Source organism: Sinocyclocheilus anshuiensis, unplaced genomic scaffold, assembly GCF_001515605.1.
Source record: "Sinocyclocheilus anshuiensis isolate Anshui unplaced genomic scaffold, SAMN03320099.WGS_v1.1 scaffold1425, whole genome shotgun sequence".
NCBI classification, from domain to species: Eukaryota; Metazoa; Chordata; class Actinopteri; order Cypriniformes; family Cyprinidae; genus Sinocyclocheilus; species Sinocyclocheilus anshuiensis.
Genome location: NW_015551044.1, coordinates 792,316 through 804,813, shown reverse-complemented (window position 1 = coordinate 804,813; position 12,498 = coordinate 792,316). Strand labels below are relative to the sequence as shown.

Here is a 12,498-nt window from a genome sequence, read left to right as displayed (position 1 = left end):
TTTCCCTAAATTGAAGGTCACTTGGTTTGTCATTTTGTTATCTAATGCAAAGACACTCATACATTTGGAAGTGTAACAAACCTTTGAAAAAACGAGTGTTGATACACATAATGTACCCATTTTAGATCTTTCCTCTGTAAAAATGTCAAAATAAATTTTGAAAAACAATGAATAATTTCGAGAATTTCGAAAGTGATGACTACAACACTACCATTAACATTTTTAAGATTTTCTCTTCTGCTGACCAAGGATGCATTTATTCGCTCAAAAATACACATTTGTGAAATATTATTAGAATTTAAAATATCTGGTTTCTTTTTGATTACATTGTAAAATGTCATTTATTCCTGTGATGCAAAGCTGAATTTTCAGCATCATTACTCCAGTCTTCAGTGTCACATGATCCTTCAGAAATCATTCTGATTTGCTGCTCAAGAAGCATTTCTGATTATTATCAATGTTGAAAACATTGACAAAACATTGACAAAAAGCTTTTATAACATTATAAATGATTTTACTGTCAATTTTGATCAATTTAATCCATCCTTGCAGAATAAATGTATTTTACTGGCCTCAAACGTTTGAACACTAGTCTATATAATATTTAAAACTGAGTACAGATGTTGAACATGGTCTTATTTTGCATATTTCTGGATAGTAATCTCACTGGTGCTTATTTTGTCTTCAGTGCTTTATGGATTAAAACACTGGCAAAATATAAAAAAAAAGGGGATTGCAATAATCCTGACTATTTACAGGCATTTTGGGAGATAAGACGTCTTAAAACATATTGTAAAATCATAATAAAAAGTGAATATGTAACTAGGATTAAAGGGGTCCTATTATGCTCCAGTGTGTGCTGTGATTGGTTAGCTGGGCCAGTGTGTGCTGTGATTGGTTAGCTGGGCCAGTGTGTGCTGTGATTGGTTAGCTGGGCCAGTGTTTGCTGTGATTGGTTAGCTGGCCAGTGTGTGTTGTGATTGGTTAGCTGGGCCAGTGTTTGCTGTGATTGGTTAGCTGGCCAGTGTGTGTTGTGATTGGTTAGCTGGGCCAGTGTTTGCTGTGATTGGTTAGCTGGCCAGTGTGTGTTGTGATTGGTTAGCTGGGCCAGTGTTTGCTGTGATTGGTTAGCTGGCCAGTGTGTGTTGTGATTGGTTAGCTGGGCCAGTGTTTGCTGTGATTGGTTAGCTGGCCAGTGTGTGTTGTGATTGGTTAGCTGGGCCAGTGTTTGCTGTGATTGGTTAGCTGGCCAGTGTGTGTTGTGATTGGTTAGCTGGGCCAGTGTGGGTTGTGATTGGTTAGCTGGGTCAGTGTGTGCTGTGATTGGCAGCACTCGGCGCCTGGTCAGGAAATGTCACGCCCCTTACCATAGCCACCTGCGAGCTTCAGTGTAAATATTGCGTCAAAATCAAATCAATTTGAGTGCACTTTAAACCCGGATGATTGTAACCACTCTAAGTTCGTCTGCTTTGTGAAAGCTAGCATGTCTCCGACATAGTGATAACACTCGTTGCCTTCTCTAGTGCAGCTCAACCAGGTCTCGTCCCATTCGCCGATATCTGTGATATCACAAATCCCGGAAAGTATGCGTTTTAGTCCAAACGAGTCGTTCGTTGTAGTTTTTGAAAAGTGATTTCTGTTAAATAAAATATTTGAAGTGGACTTTGAGCTTTGTAACTTTGCAGATCTTTTTTATGCTCAAACAGCAACATTACAGACTGACTAAAGTTGAAAAAGTGAAAAAGCATGATAGGACCCCTTTAAAAAAAACTTGCATCAGTGTATGTATTACAACATTTACTAATTTTACTAAACCGATGTCAGTTAGTTTCAGAATTTTATTGGAAAAAAGCATGCAAAATAGTTTCAAGACATGGACTAAACCTCAGAAAACTTTGATTTCATGTGGTCTTTTTTTTAAATCTGCTCTCCTAAACCAGTTCTAGTCCCTGTAGTACATGCGCAGCCATTTTCTACATGTCTTTAAAAGCATCAATTTAATGTGGACATCAGCACTTCAACGAGAAACGCAAACTCAGCTGCCAATGGGAAGAGGAGAGAGAAGGTGCATATGAAGGACAGATGCGTTTCTGCAGTCCAGTAGATAATGAAGAGGTCACAGCTGAAGAAGTAGCTAAATGTCAATACTTTTTCTGCATGGCACAGCCACTTAGCCAATCAATATCTCCAGGACAAAGAGGAAATTTCAAGCCTGGCACAAGACTGCAGAAGCTGGTCCTCAATCTAGCACCAGTGTAATCGGAGCTAGGAGGAAAATGTAATAATATAACCTTGTTGTGTTTGATTCATATGCACAAACGTCTATATGCAGCAATCACCTCTTGTCCTGGCCAGTTCGGTGCAATTTTATTTTTAGTTGTAACTCCGCGCCAACCTTACAGCTTTAAGACTTATTGCAATGACATTAGAAGGCCAATTCCAGCATAAAGTGTTTTTAATAATTCTAAGTTGTAATTTCACCTGGCAGGAGCATTTAAGAGGACGTTTTATTCAGTTCTGTGGATGCATTATTAATGCACACATTTGTCATTACGTTTTCTACATTTGTCTACATTCATTTGGAGTTTCAATGTGAAATTATGACAATATAAATATGTGATTAATCATGATTAATTATAGAAAAATGTGTGATTAATTAATTATTTTTGAATTGATTGTCAGACAGCAATCTTTTATAGATCTTGGTGTTGGTAATATTAGTTCATTTTACTGCTGAATATGCATTTCAATTGAATTTCTAATTTTATAGGCCCCCCAGAAAGAGATCGGGACGGCCCTCACCCTCTTGGCCCCCTTCAAATTTTCAGTTCGATAATCCAGCCCTCAAATGAAGCTAGTTGACTAGCCCTGTTGTAAAGTAAATACAGTTTTGATCTGAATATGTAAAGCATGGTGGCAAGATTCACTGGATGTTGTGGTTCCCTGCTGAAGAAGTCCTAATGGTTTCCACAAAAAATACCATTAAAAACATTACTAACCACTAACTTCTAACCATTATCTGTAGTTTGTTGTAGCCATCCCATTAGAATTTAGTGGTTTTAACATGCCACCAATAGGCAAACAATTACCAGTAGAAACCCACAGGGACCATTACCGTTTCCATTCAAACCAATACAATTCCCATTATAGACATTATAACCATTACAAATTCTATGAGGGTTGCTATTGTTTTATCTTCAGTAGGGTTGATTTTCAAGGCATTTCTATGCAGCTGCTAAGGTGTTTTGAATATTTTCACTATATATTTTCAACTACAATACCCCTTGATATGGCTTACAAGTTCAAAGTTGACACCCTCTCCAAGTTAGTGGGATTTGGGAGCGTTTTTATTATTTGCCAAGGTTTGAGATTTGTTCAAATCCTTAACCAGAAATATAGCCACTACCATTTGGCCATGTATCAATAGTAAATAGCATTTGCTTTGGCAAACAAAATATATATGGCATAACCCAGATAACTTGGTCTTGGGAGATAAATGTTTCATATTGAGACTGTTGCTTGGTTTTGAGTTAATTTGATTGGATTTGAGTTCATTTTCATAATGGTTTCTTAGAAAATCTGATCTTAGTTTTTCATTCACTGTTCTGAAACACTAATACATGAGATGTAGGGTTTTTTGACAGAAGAAAATCTGAGAAGCAGAAGACTCAAAAGTCTCCATTTGGTCTCCGTTTACTCTCATTGCTGGGTTTGAAGCTGCAGTTAAAGCCAAAAGCACTCACCCACCCCTACACTTGTTTCTCTCCACTTCAGCAGAATAGATACGGGGTACAGAACAGCATTCATGCAATCCGCAGCCGTCAGCCTCTGATGTCATGAATCCTGAGTGTGTGTGAGACGCAAGAGGGGGGTTCAGGTGGGAGTGTGAGAATGCTCTATGCTCTAATTCAGCATATGGGCATCTGCTGGGACGCAGGAACCATAATGCACTGCGGGGGCGCTCCTTACGAGAGACGCCATTTTACATAGACAAACACACACACGCACTCTCAAACACCCTCGCAATGCTGAGCCATCTCACTCTGCTTACCTCCGTTCCCGGAAAAAAACAAACTAAAATGATTCACCTTCCGGGACTTATTCTCGGTAGGTATGATGTCATTTTGATGCAAGTGGCCCCAAAAAAGGCATGAAATCTGGGTCTTATGAAACACCACCATGATATAAAAAATGCATAATGCATTTCTAGTGCTTGAATCTAGGCTATGTGCTCATGCCAAAAAAAAAAACAGAGGCTACATCACAGTCTTCCAGTTTATCTTCAAAGCGACGCAATTGCTTATAATAAGGTTCTGCAATATATGGCTTTTTGCTGTCACACAGGTTTACGCAAGATGTATGAGCTGTTTAAAGGGCAGAAGGTAGAAAAACAAACCAAGACGTGAAAAATAAACAGAGAAGAAAAACAGACTTAAGCATCTTGCTGCATAGACAGTCATTCAGGGGACTGTGTATGGCATGATTTAATGGAGCTCAAGTTTAAAAGAGATTTTGGAGCAATATGGGTGCAATATCACTAAGATTAATTACTGAAGGCTATTTTGCTTTATTGTCCACATACCCTCATAGAATATGGATTTTTTTTTCATTATGCACCATTTAATAAAATAATCACCTTACCTTTTAATATAGTTCTTGCCATAGAGGATTTGCTGAAATAAGGTGACCAGTCCAAAAGCACATATGAAAATAAAACACAGGGATCTGTTTCCCAACAGATCTCTACTAGCTGTCGGATCTGAGTAGCCCATCCTTCAGAAGAGAAACCCCACGGTCGCGTTTGCCCTACAGAAGACACATTGAGTCACACCCGCGCGTGTTTACCGTCTTCACCGATGCGCGCTCAGGCTCCATAGCAGCTGCTTTTCTCCTCAGTATCGCTTTTGAGCAACCTGTCAGATATAGCGAAGCTACAGCTGCCCATTGAGGTCTATCGTCTATATGTGGACGTGTAGTAAATCTCGCATAACCTGCATCACGCGACGCTCCTGCAGAATGCGGTGACGCACTCCACTCCCTCTCATCAGCACCAATGAGGCAGCGAGGCACTGCAGATCTGCTGTCAAACCCTTCATGAAACCAGTGGAAACGTGATGCGGCGTAAATGACTGCAATTACACGAGGACGAATTGGGGCTTTGCAGTGATATTAGACATAGCTAAAACGCCTTTATGAAAACTTGATATTAAAATAATGCTGTAAACATTAACTAGGCTAAATAAAATAATATTAACGGGTAACACTTTACAATAAGGTACTGTATTAACTAAAATTATCCATCAATGAGCAATACGTATGTTACAGTATAGGCTATTTATTCATCTTTGTTAACGATCATTAACTGTTCATTATTAATGTTAACTGACATCAATTAAATAGGCTAATGTTTTCGATTTTAATAATGTTAATAAATGTTGAAATGAACTATATTAATAAATGCTTTAGAAGTATTTTTCATTGTTACTTCATGTTAACTAATATTAAATAATATGTCCTTATTGTAAAGTGTTAAATAATAAATGTGACCCTGGACCACAAAAGCAGTCATAAGGGTCAATTTTTCGAAATTGAGGTTTATACATCATCTGAAAGCTGAATAAATAAGCTTTCCATTGATGTAAGGTTAGTTAGGATAGGACAATATTTGGCCGAGATACAACTATTTGAAAATCTGGAATCTGAGGGTGCAAAAAAATGTAAATATTAAGAAAATGGCATTTAAAGTTGTCCAAATGAAGTTCTTAGCAATGCATATTACTAATCAAAAATTAAGTTTTGATATATTTACAGTAGGAAATTTACAAAATATCTTCATGGAACATGATCTTTACTTAATGTTCTAATGATTTTTGGCATAAAAGAAAAATCAATAATTTTGACCCATACAATGTATTTTTGGCTATTGCTACAAATATACCCCAGCGACTTAAGACTGATTTTGTGATCCAGGGTCACAAATAAAATGTCAAAATTTCCCATAATGATAATAATAATAACTATTATTATTATTATTTTATTGTTGTTGTTTTTGTTATTAAGAGGAACTATTTGAATAAAATATAATAAAAAACTTTACATTAATTGTAAAGTAGGCTCACCATTCATTTCATTAATTTTATTTTATTCATCCATATTTTTAACTTCCAAAACCCATCATTTTACAATGTTTTTTTCCAATAAAATGGCACATCTAATACTATATACTTTTTCACAATATAGTAATATAGTATAGAAAACCCTAGAAGGTTTTAGAACGTTTTTACTGTGCATTTTTGATTGTTATACTGTAGCATTCTTTTTCTGTTCAAATGTTTTGCACGTTATAATATAATAATATTGTCTTGCTTTAGTAAATAATACGCTGTAAACATATTATGTTTTCAACCCTGTTATGCTGTAACTCATCCCCCTTTTAAATTAATGCTTTGATCTTTCACATCAAATTTAAGGGAATGGCATCATATTATAGCTATAACAAGGGTCAAAGACTTGAAATGCATGGGAAAGAATTGCTTTGCCATTCAGTGATATCAGAGGCTTGTGGCAGCCTAATGAAGGTCATTTCAAATGTATTTATTTTTTGTCTCAGGGACGACTTGAGTCCAGACGTTTTTGGCAACTCTGTAATTTATGTTTATGGTTGCCGTCGGTGGCTGTGAGCCCTAGCAAAGACCGTTTGGAAAAGACAAATCAATCAAACTTGCTGGCTTTGTTCCCACAAAAATAAACACACACACACACACACACACACACACACACACACACACATACAATCAAATATTACTGGACTTTCCACTGATTTCTGTTTTTATATAGGCTAAGGCTAATAAGCCTACTACACTAAATCCTCCCTCTAAACCTAACCTCTACAAATACAATGTTCAGTTAAACTAACATACAGTTGTTTAGGATAGCCTATGTAAAAACACATTTCCTTAAGAAGAAATGTGTATGTTTTCACTGTGTAAATATATATAAATCTTGTTATCACATATCTACATGCCATTTCTGTAATTAATTTAAACTTTCTGTGACCAGAACAGGGATTTTTTAGATTAAAAATACGTTTTATCTTTTTTACAATTCAAATAATTGGTGTATGTTCATTTGTTGTCGTTGTGACTGAAGAAGTCCGCAGTGTAACAGTAGGGGGACGTATTTAGGTGTTGCACCGAAAGCGCGCCGGTGGTGTGTTAATGGTACACCAGCGTCTCTTCCGGTCTCTTTCGAATCAGCTCTGAGGAAAGATGGTGAGTTTCGCAGCGCCTTGCTGTCAAAATCCTCTAACATCTGATTCATGGCTTGTTTTTAAGCACTGTACCATTGAAAATATCACAAGCATATATATTTAAGGCTCAATATCATCCATTATGTCTGTGATTCCTCGATAGTGAGAGGTTATAGATGATATTTTTATCGGTTAGCATGTCGCTTAGCCTTTCATGCAGTTCTAGCGAGCTCGAGAATTCTACCGGATAGCTCTAAACTATCTCCAGTGTTCATTTAGATTAATCTTAAATACGTAGGTTTGGATGTCAATATGTCTGAGACTGTTTAAATGTGTAAATGAAACTGTCAGACCAGTTTAGGTGGTTAACCTTTCTGCAAACATGCTGGGCTGTGGGTCTGAGTCTATTAAGTTGTCTTTCTAGACAGTATTTTTGTGCATTATAATCTCACTGCCAATTTAGCTTTCCTTCCTAAACAGGGTTGTTTGGAAGTCATGGTCTTTAGTTTTATCTACCTCTTATCATTATTGTGTCTAAACATACTTATTGAGCATCATAGTCAAAACTCATTTACCTTCATCTAATCTAGCTAGCTACCTAGTTAGACAGCATATTGAGGGTCATCTCAGAATGTAGTCAGCAGTCATAGTGAGCTGCCTACATAAACATTATTTGTAGGCATAATAGTGTCTGAACCAAGCAAGCTGCACATGAATGAATGCTATCTAGGTAGGCAGCTTGCTATGTTTTGAGACAGCTGTCATATGAAAAGGAGCATTTAAGATACAAGCAGTAATGTGAATTGATTAATTTCTTGTGTTTTTCAGACGAAGGGTACGTCATCTTTCGGTAAGCGTCATAATAAGACGCACACTCTGTGCCGCCGCTGTGGATCCAAGGCGTATCACCTGCAGAAGTCCACCTGTGGAAAGTGTGGCTACCCTGCCAAGCGCAAGAGAAAGTGTAAGTGTCTTGATTTGTCTGTGAACTATCACAGTTCAATATTTGGTTGTTCTGCATTGATTTTGTTTCAAGTAGCTTTATTGGCATGCTACAAGCGGGAGCGTAGGTAATATGAAAGAATTGGCTCACCCAGAAATGGAAAAATACTGAAAAACCCTCAGGCCATTCAAGATGTAGATGAGTTTGTTCATTCATGGGATCAGATTTGGAGACATGTAGCATTGCATCACTTGCTCACCAATGGATGCTCTGCAGTGAATGGGTGCCGTCAGAATGAGAGTCCAAACAGCTGATAAAAACATCACAGTAATCCAAACCAGTCCAGTCCATCAGTTAACATCTTGTGACGTGAAAAGCTGTGCGTTTGTAAGAAACAAATCAATCATTAAGACTTCAAGTCCTCTATCCATAATATTGCTTTCTCCAGTGAAAAGTCGTCTCTTCTGAATCGGGAGAGAAATATGCACAGATCAAGCGCCGCTTGTAAGCGAAAACGGTTCAAAACATTTTCATTTGGAGCTTTATTGTGGATTATGGACTCCTTGACCAGTCGCAATGGCACATCAAAGCTTACCAGTGATGTCCAAAAATAAATGTCTGAACAAATGACTGTCCAGTGATAACAGGTTTGAACTGAGGTAAGCCGGAGATGTTTATGGACTGCTGGAGGGATGCATTTTATTTTCATGCATTTGAAATATAATTGTATGTGTTTGTAGACAACTGGAGCGTTAAGGCCAAGAGGCGCAGCACCACAGGAACTGGCCGCATGAGACACCTGAAGGTTGTGTTCCGCAGGTTCAGGTGAGTAAATGTAGTGAATTTTCATGCTTTTAAGGTTGTTTTTCTTTTTCATACTTTAATCTTTTGGTTTAATGTTTTCTTGAAGCATTTTCGAACTGTGTTTTGCCTGGCATCTTTTTTTTTTTTTTTTGTCTTTTTTTCTGATTCCCGCCTCGTAATTTATCATTTTAATTTTTTCCTTTGCATATTATCATGCATTAATACAGTGAAAGTTCAAAGCAGGGTACAGGGTTTGGGTTTGATGCCGAAACATTTGACTGACAATGATAGAAACGTCCCTGTTGATCCTGAGATTTGATGTTTGCCTAAAACCTGAGTGGCTGTACTCTGGTTAAATTTAGCATTTGTACAGTGGCTTACCAATGATGTCCAAAAATACATGTCTGAACAAATGACTGTCCAGTGATAATGATTTTGTACTGAGGTAAGCCTGACCTGTACATTTAGATGGGTGTCTTTTAGGGTCCGTTTTCTGTTCAGTTTTTGTGCAAACCAGTTGGGTTTTGAAACTGTTAAGAGGGACTTGATCGATAGATTTGAGACCCATGCTGTCATGGTATGGGCTTGTGAATTATCTTTAGCGCTATCTGTGACGTCCTGTGGTGTTGTTGACTGAAGTATGTTTTTTGTGTATTTCAGAAATGGGTTCCGTGAGGGAACCGTGCCCAAGCCCCGTCGGGCAGCAGTGGCTGCGTCCAGCTCCTCGTAATCTGTTTCCAATAAAAAGTGGTATTTGAAATGTCCGTCTGAATTAATTTTTTTGTCTCTCAAACACTCAGAACTTAAACCATTTAAAAACAAGTTACCTTTTAATATCGATGCAAACTAAACACTTGATTGAAAAGGGTTTTATATAAAGAGTAACATGGTGAAACTAGTTGGTCTTTATCAGCTTGCATGGTTTTATAGAGTTGAGACTTAAATCTCAAGATCAGCTATTCTGCTATAAAAACCCCTAATGCATATATGAAAACAGTGATCTTAAGGAATACGATTATTTTGAAACAGTTTTATTTTTTTTATAATTGCATTAGATGTCCACAGCAATTAAATGACACCCTGTATTTTAAAACTTTATCCAATTCAGGCACAATCTAAATACTTTTTTCTTTACAAATACAAGAATGTGTAGCATGTCGAAATTGTGAAGTACTCAAACAGCCGCTTCTGTAGACCTCAGTAACTCCATGCTGAGAATCATGTGCAAACATAAAAATTACAATGCAGTGAGAAACTCTACGTGTAAAACAAAGGCCGTGTCAATCAAAGTGATCTAAAGTGAAAGCAATAGTGGAGTGATTATATAAACGCATTTTTGTAAACAGAACAAACCTGTGATCGTGAAGACTTTTAATCGTGTGTGTGTGTGTGTTTGTGTGTGTGATTTGACAACAAGTGATGTGTTGCAGTTAAAACCGCATGTGAACATTAAGTGCACTAAACCCAGACAGAAATCTAGACTCGGCTCAACTGAAGTTCTAGAATGAGAATGGCTGAATCGAGTCTTGTTCTGGTGTTCATCAGGCTCTCCCTATGCAGCTCGGGCTCTAGACCCAGTACTGTTTGGTAGTGATGGGGGGTGCGTGAGGTCTGTGCTTTGGGACGTGGTTCTGAGTGACGTAACTTGGGTCGTAGTAATCCCATTCCAGAACGGACGCCCAGGCAGAGCCCGGGAAACCATCACTGTCCATAGAAAGGATACGCAGAGATACACCTAAATGAACAGTTAGGAGAATTCAAAGAATGGACAGACTCCAAATATACACTACCAGTCAGAAGTTTTCTATTTGTAGTGTATATGTAGCATTTGAAGTCTACTCAATTCAATGAATGAGATCATGAAACTAACCTGCACTGGCTCCAAAGTCACTGTCCAGTCCTGAACCCCTAGCCGAGGGGCTTGATGACGCCACATAGCAGAAGTTCTCCAACTGGATGATGCTGGCAGACTCGCATTCCACATGGATCTTATCCGGAGGAGCGCTCTCCAGCTCCATGGTGCTGCTTCGCATGGAAGTCATCCGCATTGAGAACTGTAACCAGAGCAGTTAAACGGTTAAATTACTCAAGGGCAAGTTTGACCTCGCATTTCACTTGTAGCCAAAACTGTACAGAAAGCAATCGTTTTCCTCGTCAGATACTAGACTACAACTAATAAACTGGGCTGCGCTTTCCAAAAGCTTTGTGACATAAGTAGATCACGGAGACCATTGCCAGTGCTGGATTAGTAACTGATCACATGTAATCTGAATTATGTAATAAGATTCCAAAGTACTTGTAATTAGATTTATATTACATTTTAAAATACTTCTAATCAGACTGCAGTTACTTTCTTTGTCTTTGGAAGGCTTTTGTCTTTCAAACACATTAAAAGGCTTCATGAACCCCAGTTTAAGAAACCTTGACATAATGTTTTAATGTTGTTAATAAATAACAAATGGAATATATTTTTATTATCTTCGCATTTTCATATCAATATTACAGTGGCCGAGAGAGCTCAACGTGCTGCAAATGAAGAAAACATCTTAATCAATTTGACAACACACGCGCTGCAAATGCTCCCAACACAACCAAATAAAGAAACGCGCTGCAAATGCTCCCAACGCAACCAAATAAAGAAACGCGCTGCAAATGCTCCCAACGCAACCAAATAATCGGGCGCCGCAGCATAAATGGCTGCCCACTGCTCCGGGTGTGTGTTCACGGTTTGTGTGTGTTCACTGCTGTGTGTGTGCACTTTGGATGGGTAAATGCAGAGCACTAATTCTGAGTATGGGTCACCATACTTGGCCACATGTCACGTCACTTTCACTTTCACTTAAACTTTCACTTAAAGAAACGCGCTGCAAATGCTCACAACACAACCAAATAAAACGTGCTGCAAATGCTCACAACACAACCAAATAAAGAAACGCGCTGCAAATGCTCACAACACAAACAAATAAAGAACGCGCTGCAAATAGGCACAGACCACATCGGAAATGTTTAAAGGAACCACAAAGTGACGAACATGGCTGGGACATATTTATCAATGTTTGCTCTGAAAGGTGAGACTGTTTATTTTAACATCCTGATCACACGATTCCTTTGCTTCTTTTTTTATTTTTTATTATTAGCCTAAATAAGCTGACGAAATACACAATTACTGTAACTGTGAAAGCATGTAAGCCGACTAACTTACTTTACAAACTTCCCTTACAAAAATTAACCATATGTTTTTACTATTAAAATTTATTAATTAATACGTTTATTATGTAAAAAATAAATAAAAACAAAAAATGGTTACTATAGTTAAACCATGATAACCACAAACTAACCATGGATTTACTACACTGACCATAGTTTAACCATGGTATTTGTACAACTGTGGTTATACAAACGGTAATCAATAAAAAAAAAAAACACTTAATTTTCGTTTTGCTGGGGTAATTTTGGCATTGTTGGGGTAGTCCTCCCATTGTGATCTGTACTTGCGTTTCTT

At 37.7% G+C, this 12,498-nt stretch overlaps 3 protein-coding genes across 7 annotated transcripts in view; 1 reads left to right on the top strand and 2 right to left on the bottom strand.

The window, feature by feature from the left end:
- The window catches only part of st8sia5 (ST8 alpha-N-acetyl-neuraminide alpha-2,8-sialyltransferase 5), a 16,564-nt gene extending 11,504 nt beyond the window's left edge, over positions 1-5,060 (bottom strand). For 3 of the 4 annotated variants that reach the window (XM_016451220.1, XM_016451222.1, XM_016451223.1), the window contains exon 1: positions 4,642-5,060. In XM_016451220.1, coding sequence (XP_016306706.1) covers positions 4,642-4,772 — 131 coding nt within the window. In that variant the 5' untranslated portion in view covers positions 4,773-5,060. Of the gene's footprint in view, positions 1-3,743; positions 4,085-4,641 lie in introns of those variants that run through there. The other variant, XM_016451221.1, reaches the window with a different exon arrangement.
- A 2,113-nt stretch (positions 5,061-7,173) lies between these two features.
- Positions 7,174-9,760, top strand: rpl37 (ribosomal protein L37). The gene is made up of 4 exons (XM_016451227.1): positions 7,174-7,271; positions 8,078-8,213; positions 8,933-9,017; positions 9,657-9,760. Exons 1-4 carry the CDS (start codon positions 7,269-7,271, stop codon positions 9,724-9,726), a joined length of 294 nt encoding a protein of 97 aa, XP_016306713.1. The 5' UTR covers positions 7,174-7,268; the 3' UTR covers positions 9,727-9,760.
- Positions 9,761-10,448: 688 nt separating this feature from the next.
- Positions 10,449-12,498, bottom strand: part of LOC107661578 (uncharacterized) — a 5,529-nt gene continuing 3,479 nt past the window's right edge. For both annotated transcript variants that reach the window (XM_016451226.1, XM_016451224.1), the window contains 2 exons: positions 10,867-11,050; positions 10,449-10,731 (listed from right to left, as the gene is read on the bottom strand). In XM_016451226.1, the coding sequence (XP_016306712.1) occupies positions 10,565-10,731; positions 10,867-11,050 (351 nt within the window). In that variant the 3' untranslated portion in view covers positions 10,449-10,564. The remainder of the gene's footprint in view (positions 10,732-10,866; positions 11,051-12,498) is intronic.